This window comes from Bufo gargarizans, chromosome 5 (assembly GCF_014858855.1).
Source record: "Bufo gargarizans isolate SCDJY-AF-19 chromosome 5, ASM1485885v1, whole genome shotgun sequence".
Classification (NCBI taxonomy): Eukaryota; Metazoa; Chordata; class Amphibia; order Anura; family Bufonidae; genus Bufo; species Bufo gargarizans.
This window is the reverse complement of record NC_058084.1, coordinates 400,870,677-400,892,488: the sequence shown is the minus strand read 5'-3', so window position 1 is coordinate 400,892,488 and position 21,812 is coordinate 400,870,677. Positions and strand designations below refer to the sequence as shown.

Here is a 21,812-nt window from a genome sequence, read left to right as displayed (position 1 = left end):
AAGCGTAATATCGAGCGATCAAAAATCATATGTACCCCAAAATTGTACCAATGCCCTCCAAAGTCCACATGTTGCACCTTCACTTCTGCTCCTTGGCATGTGCTCATACAGCAGTTTACAAACACATATGGGGAGTTTCCATAAACTGTAAAATCTGAGTAATGAATATTAAGTTTTGTTTTGCTGTTAACCCTTGCTGCCTTACATGAAAAAATGGATTGAAATTGAAAATCTGCAAATAGAAGTTACATTTTGAAATTTCACCTCTATTTTCCTTTCATTCTTGTTGAACACCTAATTGGTTAGCAAAGTTTGTAAAATCATATTTGAATAACTTGAGGGGTGTAGTTTCTAAAATTGGGTCATTTGGGGTCATCACACATGAACGTGGTTTGGTTCCGATTCCTCGGGGCTCGGGTGCGGAACCATTCACTTCACTGGGGCTAGAAAAAGATGTGCTGTCCGCATCCGTTGCTTGGTTCCGTGGCCCCGCAAAAATTATAGATCATGTCCTATTCTTGTCTGTTTTGCGGACAAGTATAGGCATTTCTATAATGGGCTGTCTGTTCCGTTCCGCAAATTGCGGAAGGCACACGGGCGGCATCTGTGTTTTGCAGATCAGCAATTTGCGGACCGCAAAACACGGTACGTTCGTGTGCAAGAGGCCTAATGGGTGGCATCTATTATATAAGCCCCACAAAGTGACTTCATAACAGAACTGGTCCTGGTATCACTATCTGTCTCAAAAGCAGAGAAGTAAAAATTTTGAAAATTGCACATTTTTTAAAAATGGGTAAATTTTGGATAAAAATAAAAAATTAAATGTGAAATATATTGACTCACATTTACCACTGTCGTGAAGTACAATGTGTCACGAGAAAACATTCTCAGAATGGCTTGGATAAGTAAAAGCGTTCTACAATTATTACCACATAAAGTGACACTTCAAGTTTGCAAAACAATGGCTCGGTCCTTAAGGCTGGGTTCACACCTGAGCGTTTTACAGCGCGTTCCTACGCGCTGTAAAACGCACAACAGGCAAGAACCAATGATTCCCTATGGGAATGGTTCTCACCTGGGCGTTTTACAGTGCGTACGATCGCGCTGTAAAAGGCCCGACGCTCAAACAAGTGCTTGAGCTTTTTTTTGGGCGTTTGTCGCGCGTTCCCGCACATAGATATTCGGGAACGCGCGACAATGTGTGCACGCCTGTCTCTGTATGCGCGATTGTAAACGCCCGTACAATCGCGCATACAGAGCGCTCGTTTCAGAACGCTCAGGTCTGAACCCAGCCTAAAGGTGCTGGCACACAGTGCAGTTCTGACATGCTTTCAGGGTGCAGTGTTCCATTTAGCTAGTTTAGCAGCCTCGTTGAACCCTGGTGTTCTGCATAGTGCAAATGATTTAATCAAATTTAGCTAGCTACAAAAAATATAACTGCATCCTGAATGCATGTCAGAACTGTACTGTATGCCAGCACCCTAAGGCCTCTTTCACACGGGCGTCACGTTTTGGCTTAGTATGAGTAGGTACCCGCAAGAGTAGGTACGCAATTTCAGACAGTTTTTATTGCGCGGGTGCAATGCGTTTTGCACGTGCGTGATAAAAAACTGAATGTGGTACCCAGACCGGAACTTCTTCACTAAAGTTAAAGTTTGGGTTCAAGGTTGTGTAGATTTTATTATTTTCCCTTATAACATGGTTATAAGGGAAAATAATAGCATTCTTAATACAGAATGCATAGTACAATAGGGCTGGAGGGGTTAACAAAAATAAAAAATAATTTAACTCACCTCATCCACTTGTTCGCTTCTTTCTTCTTCTTTGAGGAAAAGGACCTGTGGTGACGTCACTGCGCTCATCACATGGTCGTCACATGATCCATCACCATGGTTATTTTTTTTAACCCCTCCAGCCCTATTGTACTATGCATTCTGTATTAAGAATGCTATTATTTTCCCTTATAACCATGTTATAAGGGAAAATAATAATGATCGGGTCCCCATCCCGATAGTCTCCTAGCAACCGTGCGCAAAAATCGCACTGCATCGGCACTTGCTAGTGGATGCTTGCGATTTTTTTACGCAGCCCCATTCACTTCTATGGGGCCTGTGTTGTGTGAAAAACGCCCAAAATAGAGCATGCTGCGATTTTCACGCAACGCACAAGTGATGCGTGAAAATCACCGCTCATGTGCACAGCCCCATAGAAATTAATGGGTCCGGATTCAGTGCGGGTGCAATGCCTCACGCATTGCACCCGCGTGGAAATCTGGCCAGTGTGAAAGAGGCCCAAGGTGAAATATTCCCAAGGTAGAAGGGGATAAGGCTATGGCTACACGGCGACACTGGTCACGGCCAGGATCGCTGAGTAGCGGTGATCCCATAGAAATGAATGTGATGGCCTCAGCAGTTGCAAGAAATCCAGTCTTGTTGGATTTCTAGCGACTACCGCGGTGATCCTATTAATTTCTATGGGATCACCTCTGCTCAGCAATCCTGGCCGCGACCAGTGTCGCCGTATATCCCTAGCCTAAAAGGCATGTTTTCTCACTAAGCCTGTCTCTTGAAGGGACAGCAGAATAAATGTAACACATCCAATCCATTAACATTATATGGGGTCCCAGACACACACCACTAATACGTTGCTTACCTTTTGGTATTGCAGTGGTGATAAGGCAAACAGTTCCCCCGAGCAAAAGGTAAAATGATTGACTTAGCCTTCTTCCAAAAAATTGCAATGCGAAAATAGATCCAAGGCGAGCGGGTATTTCAACAGCTCCAAATATGAGCTGAGTAGCATAAATGTCCAGTCCAAAGCTTCCCACATTCAGACTGAGGCCATAATACACTAAAGCATTCACAAACCTATAAACAGATTTTAAAACATGGAGAAACTGTCAAGCCAAAAATACATAGAAGACAGTAAGTTGTAGGGGCTGTGAGGGTCATACATGTGTGATCAATATACAGACCACATGAGACATAAGCGTAAAGAGGAGATGTCATCTCCAGGAATGACTTTTAGTAACTACTTGCATTCCCCATGTACTAACAATTCTGGAGCATCTATTTGTAGGGTTTATTCACCAGCATGCCAAATCTGTCCGCTGGATAGTGTGTTCCAAAAAAGCCATAAAAAGAAGAATTAAAAAAAATAAATGTTTGAAGCTACTCTCTCTGTAACGAGTGGCCGGCGACGCGCGCTTCCTTCGCAGCATCTGCTGGCACCCTACGCAAGGAGAAGGACAGGGATGTAGCCTGCGTCCTTGTCTCCATGACAGCAGGCAAGCTGCAGGAGAGCCGAGCGCCGATAATGATGATCGGTGCTTGGCTGAGTTGGGCTGCTGTGAGCAGGGTTGCCACCTTTTCTTCAAGCCAAACCCGAACACGGGTGGAACGCATCGGGACCGGAAGTTGCGTTCCACAGGCCGGAAGTAGGTCCAGCTGAACGGGCCAAGCAGACAGGATATCAGAGAGGACAGTGGAACGGGCCAAGCAGAAAATCGCCCGCAGTGACAGCTGATAGTCCCCGCTGCCGACACCTCATCGGCCTCCGCTGCCGACTGACGCCCGACGCCGCCGCTCACCGCCACCAGCTGTCAGGTGTGCAAGTCTGCAGTTTGAATCCTGTGCCCGGGTCTGAGAAAGGCTTGTACCCGGGCACGGGATTACAAACCCAGACTGTCCGGGTCATTCCCATACGGGTGGCAACCCTAGCTGTGAATCACGTGACGCCGGCCACGTCATGTGACTCACCAGCCAGGACTATTTAAACACGCAGTCTGCGGGTCACAGGTTGCCTGTGAATAAGGTCTTTTCATTTACCAAGTTCTCTGTATTGGTTTGCATTGTACCTTGACCTCGGCTCTGTGTCCTTGACCCCGCTTCTGCTGTTTCCTCTGAATTGACGTGACCTCCTGCATTCGGACCTCGGCTTGTGTTTGTTGTCATTTGGTTATTCCTTTGTACTGACTTGACCTCCTGGTACTGACCTCGGCTTCTTTTGACCTTGCTTACTCATTTTTATGTATCTTTCGTCCTGTATTTTGACCGCTGCTTATATTTGCATTGTTTGTGTATTCCTCCTCCGTGCCTGCCAGTCACTTTGTTTATTATTTTTTCCAGTTTCAATGTTCCCTTTAAGACCCAGCACATACTCAGTTTAGGGAAAGTCGTCCAGTTGTACACCGTCGCCTAGGGCAGACTGTGCATATAGCCAGGGACAGAGGTGTGGGTTGAGCTCAGGGCTGATCACGCTCTCTCCTTCCATGACGCTCTCTCCCTGTTTTTAGCAATTCTAAAGCTTTCAGGTACCTACAGATGAACAGGTGTCCCAGAAGTGTCTAAAACATCAGACCTATGTACTACAGTTCAGCTTGTTTACAGACAAATATTTTAATTTGCAGATTTCTTGCATTTTTATTTCAATTATCTATAGGACACTACAGTTGGAACTTACCATACCGAACACATAATGAGCGTTTTTTTCCTCAAAAGTGGGATCCTAAACAGGTCTATCATGTTGCCAGATTTAGTCTGTTTTTGTTCTTTTACCTAAAAAAATTGGAAAGAATAATGTAATCTACTGTAATATTTATCTATAACCTCAAACTAATCCAAGTAATTTACAAACTGTGTTTCTTCACAAATACCTCCATATGTCATTACACCATCAACTCTACCCGAGCACATGAGATCCCAGGACTAGTTCTCCCCGTTCCTATATCTGATAGTAGAGAATCTGCTTGTTCATTACAAGACAGGCAGTAGGGTAGAGGCCTAAGCAAGTGATAAGGGACAAGAGGCAAGAAGTGCCGTTGTGGTATTGCATAGTAAGACCTAGAGAATGTCACAGTGAAGAAGATGGTGAGGTGACTTTTCTTTGCGGCTGAGACAGTCAGCCATGGGAGGGGACAGCTTGCAGGGCACTGTGTGGGCTTTTCCTTTGCTGAGGTATGCTTCCTGCCTATGAGGAGTCTGCTCTGGGGAGTCTTCTGGAGATGTGAGAGATGTTATTCTAGACAGGGACCAAGGTTGGTTGGGTGGTGCTAGACTGAACCTTGGGGGATGCTACAGATGGGTCTAGGTGGGCCTATGTGGAAAGTGGGGCAGGGAAGAAATGGTGAACATCTAGCATAAGTTTTGGCTGCCCTAAAGCCTGGAATGTGTTCTGGTATCTTCAGACTTTTGGGGAAGTGGATGGGAAGGGAGTGCTAGAAGGGATTGCTTAAGAACCTTCTCAAGACTAGGGCTACTGCAATCACTCTTCTTAAAGGGTTTTCCAAAATTTGAAAAAGATTTGCATGGCAGCAGAGAATATGCTAAAATAAAAAATTACTGATATTCATCTGTTAAATCCCCTCAAATAACTTTGAAGCAGCGATGATGATTCTTTACATCCACATGACTGCTGGACATCAGTGGTCTCAATAGTCTCATGTTAAACATGCAGACATATTTGCTTAGGCCTTTGGCTGCAGCAATCACTCAGATGTAATGCATGCCATTGCTACAGCAAAAAAACATTGTCAGGGATCACTGGAGTGGTGGCACAACAGCAAGAGCTGGCATATAAGGGTTTGTTGGCACCAAGGCAGACAGTTTGGGCATGTGTGGAACACACCTCCAAGGCAACATGTGGACACATCTAGGGCACAGACTAAGCCTGTAGTGGCAAGGAGCCATTAGACTTCAAAATAAGTGCTGTGTTGGGAAAGCTGCACAGGGCACAAGGGCCCAGTAGCAAGTGCTAGAGAGGAGAGAGGGCTGTCTGGTAAGAGACACAGTCTGCTGCTGAGACAACCTGTGCAATGGACCCAGCAGAAGTGGCTGCAGATAGAACAGAGAGAAGGGACAAGCATTGTGGCCTCATGCACATGTCCGTATTTACAATGCCTTGAAAAAGTATTCATATTCCTTGACCTTTTTCGCTTGTAAAGATACAGTAGAGTTAACAGTCACAGTGATAACGTGTTAACTAGATGCGATAACTCACCAAGTGTTTGTGTTAACTACATCCATATTTTATTGGGATTTATGTGATAGACCAACACAAAGTAGCAAATATGTGTGAAGTCAAGATGGACTTTATTTTCTAATTAGTTGACTTCTGAAGGCAATTGATCACATTGGATTTTATTTAGAGGTATCAGAGTACAGGGGGCTGAATACAAATGCACACCACACTTTCCAGAATATTATGTATTAAACATTTTGAAAACCATGTATCGTTTTCATTTTAGTTCACACATGCTTGGTAGTTTGTTTTGGTCTGCCACAAAAAATCCCAATAAAATAGATTTAACTTTGTGGGTGTAATGTTAAAAATTTGGAAAAGTTCAAGGTATGAATACTTTTTCAAGGTACTGTAGGTCCGCAAAAAATGGATCCGCCAAATACCAATATCTTCTTTATGCATTCCATATTTTTCCCACTCCCATTAATAAGAAGGACTATCTTTATCTGCTAATATAGACAAGAATAGGACCTGCATTGAGATTTGAGCAATGGCAGCACAGATCCATGAAAAATATGCATGTGTACATGGCACCATATAGTAATGAAGGGGTCAGTGTGCTATTTGTAAAAAAAAATAATAATAAATAGATTAGCACACTGAAGAAAAATATAGTCATGTGCATGACCCCTGAATGTGTTGGCTGTGGAAAATGTTTGTTTTTTAGTCTGGCCCAGACTTGTTCACGCCTATTAAAAATAGTGAGCTACATAAAAATCCATGTGTCAGCTAGATATATAATGCAAGAGTGCAAAAACTGAAACTGAAATATACATACAATAAAGTATAGACCAATAGCTAAATACATCACAAATAAATATGCAATACAAAGTTCTTAGGTGAATCACCAAAATTGTAAAAACTCAAAATATCCAAATGTACAACACTGCCCAGCCGACTACCCCTGTGCAAAAGAAATTGACATGTTAAAAAGTCCACGATAAAGAGTCCATAATAATAAATAATCTCCAAATATATGTGGTAATAGTGTACCAGACTCTAAGCCAGTTAGTTTCTTTAATCATCGTGTTCTAGCAGTTCCTGCGCCACACACCATTTCAATGGTAAGCTTATATTTATTGATCTATACCAGGGATGGCCAACCTGTGGCTCTCCAGCTCCAACCTGATAGCTATAGGCAGTGTGGGCATGCTGGGAGTTGTAGTTTTGCAACAGCTGGAGAGCCTCAGGTTGGCCATCCCTGATCTATACCGCGTAGAACAGATTGATATTTAAAGGCTATGTACATCTTTGGAGGCAGTTTTTGCTTATGATTGCATTTTACTCATTTTTGGGTAAAAATCATATTTTCAATTTCTTTAAAATATTGAGCCATTATATCACATTGAGCCATTATATCACACAGAGGTCATAAACACTTATTTAAAGGGCTTCTGTCACCCCACTAAAGTCATTATTTTTTTTTTGGGTTGGCTAGTTACATTCCTTATAGTGCGATATATGAGAATATAATGTTGTTACTTACTTTCATTCGGCCGTTTCTTAAGAAAACGAAGTTTTATAATATGCAAATCAGGTCCCTACCAGCAAGTAGGGCGTCTACTTGCTGGTAGCCGCCGCAAAAAACCGCCCCGTCGTCGTATTGATTGACAGGGCCAGCCGTGATCTCCTCCTCTGGCCGGCCCTGTCAGCATTTTAAAAATCGCGCGCCTCTGTTCATTCGGCGCAGGCGCTCTGAGATGAGGAGGCTCGTCTCCTCAGAACTCCCTCAGTGCACCTGCGCCGATGACGTCTTCTCTTTCGGTGATGTCATCGGCGCAGGCGCACTGAGGGAGTTCTGAGGAGACGAGCATCCTCATCTCAGAGCGCCTGCGCCGAATGAACAGAGGCGCGCGATTTTTAAAATGCTGACAGGGCCGGTGCTTTCAACACTTGTGATGGACACTACGAGTATCTTGTCATGCCCTTCAGTCTGTGCAATGCTCCCGCAGTATTCCAGGAGTTGATACACCATATCTTCCGGGACATGTTCTATGTCTGCGTGATAGTGTACGTGGACAATATACTGATCTATTCTCCAGATTTGACCACTCACCGGAAGCATGTATGGTTGGTTTTACAGCGGTTGAGAGAGAATCGATTTTATGCCAAACTCGAGAAATGCATCTTTGAAAAATCTACCGTACCGTTCCTCGGATACATAATCTCGGATTGTAGATGGATCCTGAAAAGTTGAATGCAGTAATGGATTGGTCCCGCCCACAGGGTCTTCGTGCTATACAGCGCTTCCTTGGATTTTCTCATTTCTATCGTCAGTTCATCCTGAATTTTTCATCTCTTATATCTTCGATCTCCGCTCTTACTAAGAAAGGGGTAAATGCCATAGACTGGACTCCAGAGGCAGAGGCCGCCTTTGTCCAATTAAAAAAGTACTTTGCTTCTGCACCTGTTCTGCATCATCCCAATTATTTTTAGAAGTGGACGATTTCTCTATAAGAGCTGGTGCTGTTTTACTACAGAAAGGTTCCAAGAGAAAGTTGGTTACATGTGGATTTTTCTCCAAGCTCTTCTCCCAGCATCCAGTGATAATTTTCACTGACCACAAGAACCTTACATACCTGCAAACGGCCCAACGTCAGGACCCTCGCCAAGCCAGATAGGCACTCTTCTTCTCCTGTTTTTATTTTTGTAGATCCTGCTCGCTTGATCACAGTGGCTCCTGTTCTGGTAAAAGACATCCCTCGCGGGAAGACATTCGTGCCATCTGCCAAGAGAAAACGTATTCTAGCTTGGGGGCACAACTCCAAACTGACTGGTCACCCAGGGATAGCAAGACCACAGAACTTTTGTCTCGCCACTACTGGTGGCCCACACTGTCTAAGTATGTGCGTGATTATGTGTCTGCCTGCACTGTCTGTACTCAGAATAAAGTCTCCAGGACAAAACCACCCGGTCTGTTGCTACTCCTTCCTGTTCCTGATGCCCCATGGCAACACATTGCCATGGACTTTGTTGCAGATCTGCCCTCTTCTGCCATATTTGGGTGGTCATGGACAGCTTTTCCAAGCTGGCACATATCGTTCCTTTGGCTGGACTGCCCTCGGCTACTGAACTTGCTTAACTGTTTGTGAGACACCTATTCCGCTTGCATGGTCTACCTTGGCATATTGTTTCCGATCGCGGAGTCCAGTTTACCTCTAAGCTCTGGAGAGCCCTTTGTCGGCTGCTCGAAATTGAGCTGGACTTCTCTTCCGGTTATCATCCCCAGACCAACGGGCGAGTAGAGCGGGTCAATCAAATATTAGAGAACTATCTCCGGCATTTTGTTTCAGCCCAACACAACAACTGGGTACAATTGTTACCTCGGGCTGAATTCTCCTATAACAACCACTCTAGTGAGTCTACTGGATCCTCTCCATTCTTTTTTGTTTATGGCCAACACCCTCGTACTCCTCTCCCTGTTTCTATATCTTCTGGGGTACCAGCTGCAGTTTTTCTTGTAGGGATTTTTTGAAGATTTGGTGCGACACCAAGGACTGCATCAACCAAGCGGTGACCCGCATGAAACCGAATGCAGACAAGAAGAAGAAAACCGCCTTAGTTCTTGTCTGGAGATAAGGTATGGCTCTCTTCTAAAAACATCCGCTTAAAGGTTCCCAGTTTCAAGTTTGCTCCTAGATTCCTTGGGTCCTTTAAAGTATTGAGGAGGATCAATGAAGTGACATATAAGTTACGTCCGCCTCTCTCTCTGCATATTCCTAATGCCTTCCACGTGTCCTTGCTAAAACCAGTAGTCCTTAATCGCTTCTTGACGGCTCCTTCTACTCCAACTCCGGTATCTGAAGTTTCTGGCGAGACATTTGAGGTCAAAGACATCCTGGACATCAGGAAGCGTGACAAGAAGACCTATTATCTTGTGGACTGGAGAAGTCAAGGTCCTTGTATCCTGCTAAGGTTCCTGTTTTACGCTAGTGTTCCTTTGTTTCTGACTTGTATCTGCATTCCTGGACTCTGCTACCTGTTAGATCCCTATCTGCTTGCCTTGACTCTCCTGTTGCCGAGGTGGATTGCCTGACCTGTACCTGTGCCGCCTGCCCTGACCTTTTTCCTGTCTGACTACACTTCTGCCTAATCCTTCAGTCCTACACCTTTATAAGGTAACTCCTGGTCCACCTGGACCAGCTGCCTCGTGTGCCTATCCTCCTCAAGAGGTAGCGACCTGGTGTTCCCCTCGGGAAAGTCTATCCCCACTATCAGGGGCACTGTAAAGATCCAGGGGTTCACTAAGACAACACTCTTAGAGGAGGTAGGACACGTGGCACAGTGGGTTCACACCTTCTGGTTCGTGACAGTACCTGACATATGACTACACTCTTGTATATACTATATCTCTGTACACCCTGTATACCTCAGGTATCTGTACTCTGCTGTATATACTATATATCTGTGCACACTGCATCTATTATACCTCGTACCCCACATATCAGTACTCTACTGTATATACTATATACAGTATCTGTACACACTGTATCTAATATACCTTGTACCTCACATATAAGTACACTGCTGGGTAAACTACATACCTGTATTTACTGCATCTATTATACTGTATAATAGATGCATTATATTATATAGAGCAGTGTACTGGTATAGTGGTTGTAACTGTCTGCAGTATATATATATATATATATATATAAAAAAAATATATATATATACAGTACAGACCAAAAGTTTGGACACACCTTCTCATTCAAAGAGTTTTCTTTATTTTCATGACTATGAAAATTGTAGATTCACACTGAAGGCATCAAAACTATGAATTAACACATGTGGAATTATATACATAACAAAAAAGTCTGAAACAACTGAAAATATGTCATATTCTAGGTTCTTCAAAGTAGCCACCTTTTGCTTTGATTACTGCTTTGCAAAATCTCGGCATTCTCTTGTTGAGCTTCAAGAGGTAGTCACCTGAAATGGTTTTCACTTCACAGGTGTGCCCTGTCATGTTTAATGAGTGGGATTTCTTGCCTTATAAATGGGGTTGGGACCATCAGTTGTGTTGAGGAGAAGTCAGGTGGATACACAGCTGATAGTCCTACTGAATAGACTGTTAGAATTTTTATTATGGCAAGAAAAAAGCAGCTAAGTAAAGAAAAACAAGTGGCCATCATTACTTTAAGAAATAAAGGTCAGTCAGTCAGCCGAAAAATTGGGAAAACTTTGAAAGTAAGGGCTATTTGACCATGAAGGAGAGTGATGGGGTGCTGCGCCAGATGACCTGGCCTCCACAGTCACCAGACCTGAACCCAATCGAGATGGTTTGGGGTGAGCTGGACCACAGAGTGAAGGCAAAAGGGCCAACAAGTGCTAAGCATCTCTGGGAACTCCTTCAAGACTGTTGGAAGACCATTTCAGGTGACCACCTCTTGAAGCTCATCAAGATAATGCCTAGAGAGTGCAAAGCAGTAATCAAAGAAAAAGGTGGCTACTTTGAAGAACCTAGAATATTACATATTTTCAGTTGTTTCCCACTTTTTTGTTATGTAAATAATTCCACATGTGTTAATTCATAGTTTTGATGCCTTCATAGTCATGAAAATAAAGAAAACTCTTAGAATGAGAAGGTGTGTCCAAACTTTTGGTCTGTACTGTATATATGTGTAAAAATAGGGAATGTGGGGCAAATGAAGAGAAAGGAGGAGGACCTCCTCTTACCACTCCATTCTAGTCTCAATGGAGAGCTCATCTTCCATGCTGTTGGGGGTTGAAGGACCTGTGATGAGGCTCTGCTGTGCAGTTCATTTACTCACAGGATGTGTGAGATGATATCATCACACATCCTGGCAGGGAACTACACCATTCTTTGAGCAGTTCCTATACTACATGTACAGGACCAGTAATGACATCATCACACATTCTTTAGCTTTCTTCACTGATAGTAGGGATACTATACTGGAGCTCGATGTAATTAGTGGGTGGGTCCTATCCACTTCGGGACCCTTTTTTCTATGGTTCCATAGCAGCTGCGTGGTCTGCCTCTATTGGAAGTACTCCACTGCAATGTGGCAACAATACAAAATATGAAAAAAATGAAAGTGTCCATTTTTGTGGCATACCTTGATCTTCCTTCTCGCCACTTTTCTCAAATGGCAGAAAAAGGAGGCGTGGTGAGAGCAGGAGGGCAATGACCAGCAGGGCCAGCAATTTTATCTTAATTCACATCAGTTTTCTAGCACACAAAAGGTGTCAAACAGGTGAGACTGTCGCAACAGGGTCATTCTACGACACTAAAAGCTTTACCTCCTTCAGTATATCTTCAGATAACTCTCGTTTGTTCATGCGTGCAGCTTTATGGAGAAGATCTTTGGCTTTTTCATTTTTGCCTTTCGTTAGAAGCCAGCGGGGAGATTCTGGTAGAAACCTATGTGATATTATAATATAGATTGTGACTTTCTTGTAAGTAGCTGCTGTAGACATGAGATTTATATAAGTGTAATTATTCACTATGTATCTGTTCCTTACACATTGTATGTGGCTGCTATAGCCTCCATGTTCTCTTCAAGATGGAAAGACTATGGATGTATTTGGGACATCAATTAAAAAAAATTGGATTCAGATTGGACCTACATTTTTGAAAATTCCAGTCAAATTAGATTTTTTTTAAATTAATTCTATCATCTTTAATTGTGATCCAATAGTCCTTTTACTTATTTCTCATAAATCCAAAAATGTTTAACTTACCAAATATAAAAGACTAATAAAGCAGAGGGAGCAGAGCAAGCAATCTGTAGCAACCTCCAGTTACGTATAGCATATCCAATTCCAGCCAGCACCATTAGTCCTATTGCAAAGCATGTATGCCCAGTGATAGTAGCATAGGCACGCTGTGAAGGCCCCACCCATTCAGCAACTGAAAGGGGGAAAAAATTACACAAATATATATATTGATTTAGGCAGGTTTTGGGAAAATGCTTCAAAGTTAGAATGCTTTTATCAATTAACAAAATGCAAAGTGAATGAACAAAAGAGAAACCTCAATCACCAAGTTTTGGTGTGACCACCCTTTGGCTTCCATACAGCATTGATTCTTCTACACTTGCACAGTTTTTGAAGAAACTTGGCAGGGAGGATGTTGTAAGCATCTTGGAGAGCTAACTATTCCTCTTCTGTGGATGTAAGCTTGCTCACATCATTCTATCTCTTTCTTGTAATCCCAGACAGACTCACTGATGTTGAGATCAGGGCTCTGTGGAGGTCCTATCATCACTTCCATGTTCTTCTTTAGGGCTCATGCACACGACCGTTGTTTTGTGTTCCGTTTTTCACTGATCCGTTGTTCCGTATCTGAGGGGTTTTTTTCCCTCTGATTTATGTCCTCTTCCGTTCTGTTATTCCACAAAACATATCCATAGGATTCCCGTATGTGATCCGTTTTTGGCGGATCAGAAACGGAAACAGTAAATTATGAATCACCAAACATATTAGCAATATGGGCTGGGCATAGTATTTCTACAGTATGGATCTGCAAAACACGGATGAAATACGGATGACATGCGGATGTGTTCCGTGTGCGTTCCGTATTTTTTGCGGACCCATTGACTTGAATGGGGCCTCGGATCGTGATTTGCGGACAATAATAGGACATGCACTACTTTTATGCGGAACAGAAATGCGGAAATACAGAAACGGAATGCACACAGAGTACCTTCTGTTGTTTTTCGCGGACCCATTGAAGTGAAGGGTTCCGCATACGGTCTGAAAAAAAAACCTGAATGGAAGCGTAAAGAAAATACGTTCGTGTGCATGAGCCCTTACAGTGATGATAGTTCTTAATAACATTGGCTCTATGTTGGGGGTTGTTGTTCTGCTGTAGAATAAATTTAAATTTAAACTAATATCACTACTTCTGAAAGCATTCTTACTAAACGTTTGAACAGTACTGGGTGTATATATAGGTGAGGAAAATAACATTGATCATCCTTTTGCAAGGGGTGGAATATTTCAGGCAGCAAGTCAGTTGCCGAAATTGAAGTGCTGGAAGTAGAAAAAAATGGGCAAATGTAAGGATCAGAGTGACTTTGACAGATGCTAGATTGTGAGGACATAAACGGGAGGTCTTGTGGCGTGTTCTCAACATGCAGTGGTTAGAACCTAAAAGTGGTCCAAGTAAGGACAACTGCCAAACTTGTGATAGGGTCATGGGCATCCAAGGCTCATTAATGCATACAAGGAGCATAGACTTTCCCAGCTGGCCTAGTCCCACAGAGAGCCTACTTGTTTGGTCTGCAGTTTGAGCCTACCTCTTCTGCTATCCCTCACTGCACCACTCACCATGCCATCAAGTATCCTAGTCATCAGCGTCCTCTCTACTGTACGTTGCAGCCTCCATCATCATGGCTAGTGTGCACGCACGTGCTTCTGTTTGATCTTTTAAAGGGCCAGTGTGTGCACTCACTAAACCTTCCCCAGCCAATTACTAAAGGTCCTTGGGTATTTAAGGCAGCTTCTCTAGGCAGAGGGTGCCTGGGCTTAAAGGTTCCATGTGACCAGCAAAGGTGCTGGAAGAGTTAGAGCTACTCATACTTCCTGTGATTTACCTTTGTTATCCAGCCTGTGTTTCCATCTGTGTCCCTGCCATGTAGCCATGACCTTACGGTTCCTGACCTTACACTTCTGTTTCAGTTCGAGTCTGTGTTTAAATTCTCCTAGTCTGTCTTCCTGTCTGTGCTACCATCTTGGTTCCTGCGTGCCTTGTTCCTGCATCTGTTACTACCCTGCCCACAAGCTCTCCTAGTGTCTCTTGTTCCGTGTTACCAAATAGCTGCAGTTACAATTTCAGTGACTGTCCAGACTGCTCCTGCAATTGTGGTGTGGTTTCCCTGCATCCCAACCATCTGACCAAGGTTCAGGCCCGGTGTTAGGGGGGCCAAATCGGGCTGTTGACCAGTGCCCCCAACGTCTAAGGGAGCCACAGCTTCAGTGCTGCTGTTCAGCTGAACGTCCGTGGAAGCGGGCAGGTGGATAGCTGATAAGATACAGCGTAAGGTCTCCTCTCTGTACATATAAGATAAATCATTACCCTAGTGCTGATAGCTCTGGACACCAGCAGCATTCTTCTACTGGAGATGTAGGACCTGCGATGATGTAATGTGCAGGAGGATGGAGCTCAGCAGAGAAGAGGTGATAATGAACCTGCAATGACCTCACCATCATGTAACAAGAACAGAAGGCAGAGCTCAGCAGGGCAGTGAAGTAATGAAGAAGAAGACCAGTGATGCAAGTGAAGGATTCAAAGTAAGAGCCAGGAAAATGTGGGAGTTGTAGTCCTCTCCTCTTATACCTCCTGTTATGTAATATCAGAGTATTTTACAAGAGGAGGTATGAGGAGAGGACTACAACTCTTAGCATGTCCAGGTCATTATTATGTAATATCAGGGTACATTACAACACCCTGGATATGCTGGGAGTTGTACTCCCATCCTCTTATACGTCCCCTTGTAATGTGCTCTGATATTAAATAATAATGGCTTAGACATGCTGTGAGTTATAGTCCTCTCCTGTTATACCTCCTGTGGTAATGTGCTCTGAATTAGGGCTGGGACGATGGATAGGCAAGTCATCCGCCTAGGGCGTCACTTCACTACCCATAAAGGGGGGCGCATTGATGGCCATCCAATTTCACAAGCCTCAGCCCGCTGGGCAACAAAACAGCACAAGAAGCCGCAATGACATCAACGCAACCTCCTGCGCTGGGTCATACATGATGACATGATCACATGATACCAAACAAAGGAATTTTCCAGCTCACCTGAAGCAGGGATATCTGCCGTGCCCGGAAGGCCTGGATTTGACGCCAATTCAAACTTCTTGAGAAAAGATCCAGCACTGGTTTTAAAAGTCCGTGGGCCAGATATTTGTGATTAGCTCAAGTCTGAATAATGGAGTGAAAAAATAGCAAATTTTTGCGCAATCACTAAAACTGCGCAAAAATTTGCGACTTCTTTCTGCTCTGCACTATGCTCGCCAGTTTTCTGAAAGTGGGCGTGTTTTCTTATGTAAATGAATCTCTAGACAGATTTACTATTGGGACTATTTAAAAAGTCGCTAAAAAGTTCCAAAAAAATGCGCAATTTCACTCCAGTGAGGACCATGCTTATCCTATGAGACTTTTAATAGAACATGTGACTTTTTCATAAAAACTTGCAACTTTTTCGTAAAGATGTGCGACTTTTGTAAAGCTGCTTACTGACGGATAAACTGCTACTGTCAAACCACATTTATTACAGTCTTAAAGGGCCGATCATAAATCTGACTTTAGCCATATGTGAAAGTGAAGTGAGCTGTCAGAGTCATGATAAATCTGGCCCCATGTTGCTTTATTTGAATATTCAATACATACAGGTTTAGAAACAGAATCTCCTACATAGGTTCCATTTTGCACGTTTCAGTTTACGGGCATGGCATTACTGTAAATTGGAGTGTGGTACAAGACATCCACACTCCAATACTGATTATTCTTTGGCTTTGTAATAACGCCCATATGCAGCAAGAGCCTCCAAAAGGTCATCTCTGCTGCATTTACTGGGGTCCAACCTAGGAGTCTAGTGTATGACATTGTGCGGTTCTGAGCAATGAATTGCTGGGCATATAAATTTGTTTGGGTTACCATCAAATTTATAAAATCTTCAAATAAAAAGATACAAAAAAATCTATTTCAGTGAAGCCCACACAATCTATCGGAATTCCTGAGCTCCATGTGGGCTCACTCTGGGGGGCTGCCTCAGCTGTTATTCTGGGGCACCTTCTAAAGCAGGCATGCTCAACCTGCGGCCCTCCAGCTGTTGCAAAACTACAACTCCCAGCATGCCCGAACAGCCTACAGCTATCAGCCTACAGCAGGGCATTGTGGGAGTTGTAGTTTTATAACAGCTGGAGGGCCACAGGTTGAGCATGCCTATTCTAGAGGGTCCCTCATCAGCGGATGATGATGAGGGGGTAGAGGAGTAGAGGAAAGGCCTCATGCACACGGCCGTTGTGCGGCCATTCCGTGCATTGGGGACCATTGCATCCCCAATGCACGGGTAACATCCGTGCAGCGGGCCGGACCCATTCAGCTTGAATGGGTCCGTGGTCTGTCCGCACCGCAAAAAAATATGACATGTCACTCCGTAGTTCCGTCACTCCATTCCACATCTCCGGAATTGCAGACCCATTTGGAAATGCGGGGTGCACACGGCCGCCCAACGGCAGTGTGCATGAGGCCAAAGTAGCATGCTATTCAGCTGAGTACACTCGTTGGGATGGATGGACCATTTTTATTTTATTGGGGTGTGACGTGTGATATGTGTAAACCTTTATGTGTGAGGGGTGTGTATGTAGTGTTTTCACATGTGAAGGGGCTTGCAATAAATTGGAAATTAAATTTAGGTGGAAAAAAGGAGAAAACAAATTAGTAAAATAACTACAATATCTTTTTTTTAACCAAAAAAAAGGAAAAATTGGCAAAAAAAATCAAGATACAAAAAAAGCGCTAAAAATAATCCCCAGGTGCTGATCAGGCAGGTACTGTATGCACTGTATAACACAGGAAAAGTGGTGCAGAGCTGGAAAATTGTAAAAAAAAATGACCAAAAGAAGCGCACGGACCAAATGGCATCCGTAAAAAAAAGGACAGGGGGGCTGCGGGGGAGGGAGGCGAGAAGGGACAGGGACGGAGGGTGGTTTAGGGATCTGGAACATATGCAAATGAAAAAATCAGTGCAGCAATTCCAGATGTTCTTCTTCTTTTCTTCTTTCTGCAGGAAAAGCTCAAATCGCAGGGGTGGTGCACCACAAGTCCCAGCAAGCTAACAAGCAGCACAGAGAAGCACAGAACCTCTCTGCATGCAGTCACCAGCTAGATGTTGGCATGGAAAACCAAACACTGGTGTCCCCTGCCTGACCTCGGGGGAGACTGGTACTGACTAGTTCAGCACCAGTCATCGCAGTACAACCCCTGTACAACACCCCTGCAGCTGCATGAATGAATGAAAACCATCCGGAGCTGCGATTGTCCGGTCTGCAGAAACCGGCCGATGGCAGAGATCGGGGTTGCAGGGGGCGGAAAAACTTCCCTGTGGCTGTACACCGCGCCGTAGCTGTACGGCACTGGTATTGTAAGCACAGTTCGCAGCGCCGTACAGTTATGGCATTGGTAGCGAACAAGTTAATGTATGACACGACTTAACAAATGTACTCGATTGGATGATGCTGGAAATTGCAGATTAGGTACTCAATGCTATTTATTTCAATTGTTCTGCTACATTAGAAGTGCCATAGGTGAACAGACTCCATTGACCACAATGGGAACCGTTCAGTTTCCGTTCAACATCCTGCCTTTTTACAGGATGAAAAAGAACTGCCTGCAAGACTTACTTGTCGCTACTTTTTAAAGAAATCTGAATCCAAATGGATCCTTCAATGCAATGAGAGAACCAGCCCAGAAGAAGGCAGGAGGTGAATAAGAAATAACTTATTTTTTGAAAAACTATTTCAATTACAAAAGTTATTGCAAGTATGAGATACAATCACAAACCTTCTTGCTTGTTTAAACAGAAAGTCATTGCTTGGAAAACACAGAATAAAAGGCTCTGAACACTTATTATATAATTTTATAAAATATTACCTAGTACAAGATTGTTTATCAGGACCCCAGACATAGCGATTCCCACAAAACACCTCAGCACCATAAAGATATAAAAATGTGTAACAAATGCCGCTCCAAGACCAAAAGCGAACATCATTAAAATGGAGATTAAAATAACTGGACGTCTCCCAATCCTTTAAAGATAAAAAAAAAGAAATAATTATTACATTTGTAAGATTTAAGATCAGTGACATAAACATATCTTTACTTACGTATTGCATGCATGAAAATGTGCAGCATTTCTACTTATACAACTGGTTATTTTTACTTTTCTTTGCCAATTACAGTTTTGTACAGCTATTAATAGATTATATTATTATTATTTATAGTTTACTTATAGGGGTATTCCCCTCTATGGCTTAAATGTCACCTCTGGGGCCCTCACCTTTTGGGTGAACAAGCGTCCAGAGGCTCTCATTTGCCAGCTGCACTTTCTGTACAGTTTAATGGCACAACTCTCACCACTAAAGTCTATAGGAGGTTCAGAAGAAGAAAAAAATAAATGCTGTTCCAAATAACTCGCCAATGTGACGTTTAAGTCATTTACACTGCGTTCCAAATTATTATGCAAATTAGATTTAGTTTTTCAATGACACTCATGGATGGGATTGTGTCTCAGGGCTCATTGGATCACTGAACTCAATCTCAAACACCTGTGATAATTAGTTTGCCAGGTGAGCCCGATTAAAGGAAAACTACTTAAGGCCCCATGCACACGGCCGTGTTTCACAGCCGTGTGCGGGCCGTGGAACCGCGGCCTGGATCCCTCCTGAGAGCAGGAGCGCACGGCGTCACTGGTTGCTATGATGCCGTGCGCTCTCTGCTGCCGGCACAGTACAGTAATACACTGGTATAGATCATACCAGTGTATTACTGTATTGCGGCGGCAGCAGGGAGCGCACGGCGTCATAGCAACCAGTGACGCCGTGCGCTCCTGCTCTCAGGAGGGATCCAGGCCGCGGTTCCACGGCCCGCACACGGCCGTGAACAACGGCCGTGTGCATGGGGCCTAAGAAGGACGTTCGACATTAAGCAGGCCACAAGTTTCAAGCAATGTGTGGGGAAAAAAAAGAGCTCTGCTGCCAAAAGCGTCCAATAGTGCAATGCCTTGGACAAGGTATGAGATATTTCACAAAAACTTAAAGGGAACCTGTCACCGGGATTTTGTGTATAGAACTGAGGACATGGGTTGCTAGATGGCCGCTAGCACATCCGCAATACCCAGTCCCCATAGCTCTGTGTGCTTTTATTGTGTAAAAAAAACGATTTTATACATATGCAAATTACCCTGAGATGAGTCCTGTACTTGAGATGAGTCAGGGACAGGACTCATCTCAGGGTAATTTGCATATGTATCAAATCGTTTTTTTTTACACAATAAAAGCACACAGAGCTATGGGGACTGGGTATTGTGGATGTGCTAGCGGCCATCTAGCAACCCATGTCCTCAGCTCTATACACAAAATCCCGGTGACAGGTTCCCTTTAACCCCTTAAGGACCAGGCTCATTTTCACCTTAAGGACCAGGCCATTTTTTGCAAATCTGACCAGTGTCACTTTAAGTGCTCATAACTTTAAAACGCTTTGACTTACCCAGGCTGTTCTGAGATTGTTTTTTCGTCACATATTGTACTTCATGACACTGCTAAAATTGGGTCCAAAAAGTTAATTTTTTTGCATAAAAAAATACAATTTTTACCAAAAATTTTGAAAAATTAGCAAATTTCAAAGTTTCAGTTTCTCTACTTCTGTAATACATAGTAATACCCCCCAATTGTGATGACTTTACATTCCCCATATGTCTACTTCATGTTTGTAGCATTTTGGGAATGATATTTTATTTTTTGGGGATGTTACAAGGCTTAGAAGTTTAGAAGCAAATTTTGAAATTTTTCAGAAATCTTCAAAATCCCACTTTTTATGGACCAGTTCAGGTTTGAAGTCATATTGTGAGGCCTAGATAATAGAAACCTCCCAAAAATGACCCCATTCTAGAAACTACACCCCTCAAGGTATTCAAAACAGTTTTTTCAAACTTTATTAACCCTTTAGGTCTTCCACAAGAGTTAATGGCAGATGGAGAAACAATTTAGAAATTTCTATTTTTGGGAAAATTTTCCAATATAATAAATTTTTTCCAGGAGTAAAACAAGGGTTAACTGCCAAACAACACTCAAAATGGGTTGCCCTGATTCTGTAGTTTGGAAAAACACCCCATATGTGGTCATAAACTACTGTTTGGCCGAACGGTAGCACATAGAAGGAGGGGAACACCATATGGGTTTTGGAAGGCAGATTTTGCAGGACTGGTTTTGTTTATACCATGTCCCATTTGAAGCCCCCTGTTGCACCCCTAGAATAGAAATTTCAAAAAAGTGACTCCATCTAAGAAAGTACACCCCTCAAGGTATTCAAAACTGGGTTTACAAACTTTGTTAACCCTTTAGGTGTTCCACAAGAGTTAATGGCAGATGGAGAAACAATTTAGAAATTTCTATTTTTTGGAAAATTTTCCAATATAATCAATTTTTTCCAGGAGTAAAACAAGGGTTAACTGCCAAACAACACTCAAAATGGGTTGCCCTGATTCTGTAGTTTGCAAAAACACCCCATATGTGGTCGTAAACTACTATTTGGCTAAACGGCAGGACATAGAAGAAGGGGAACACCATATGGTTTTTAAAAGGAAGATTTTGCTGGACTGGTTTATTTACACCATGTACCCTTTCAAGCCCCCTGATGCACCCCTAGAGTAGAAACTCCATAAAAGTGACCCCATCTAGGAAACTACGGGATAAGGTGGTTGTTGTTTTAGGACTATTTTTGGGGTAAATTTGATTTTTGGTTGCTCTATATTACTCTTTTTTGAGGCAATGTAACAAAAACTTAAATTCTAAAATTGTTTCTACATTCGCTATTTAGTTTTGTGGAACACCTAAAGGGTTAACATAGTTTGTAAAGTAACTTTTGAATACCTTGAGGGGTGTAGTTTCTTAGATGGGGTCACTTTTTTGGAGTTTCTAGTCTAGGCTACATCAGGGGGGGCTTCTAATGGGACATGGTGTAAAAAAAAAAAACTGTCCATCAAAATCCGCCTTCCAGAAACCGTATGGAGTTCCCTTTGTTCTATGCCCTGCCGCGCGGC

The 21,812-nt window shown here is 43.1% G+C and overlaps 1 protein-coding gene across 2 annotated transcripts in view; it reads right to left on the bottom strand.

Annotated features, from left to right (window-relative positions):
• LOC122938613 (solute carrier family 22 member 13-like) overlaps positions 1–21,812 on the bottom strand; it is a 42,882-nt gene that overhangs the window by 6,939 nt on the left and 14,131 nt on the right. For both annotated transcript variants that reach the window (XM_044294255.1, XM_044294256.1), the window contains exons 3-7: positions 18,647–18,801; positions 12,724–12,892; positions 12,283–12,403; positions 4,462–4,556; positions 2,653–2,867 (exon numbers count right to left, since the gene is read on the bottom strand). In XM_044294255.1, the coding sequence (XP_044150190.1) occupies positions 2,653–2,867; positions 4,462–4,556; positions 12,283–12,403; positions 12,724–12,892; positions 18,647–18,801 (755 nt within the window). The remainder of the gene's footprint in view (positions 1–2,652; positions 2,868–4,461; positions 4,557–12,282; positions 12,404–12,723; positions 12,893–18,646; positions 18,802–21,812) is intronic.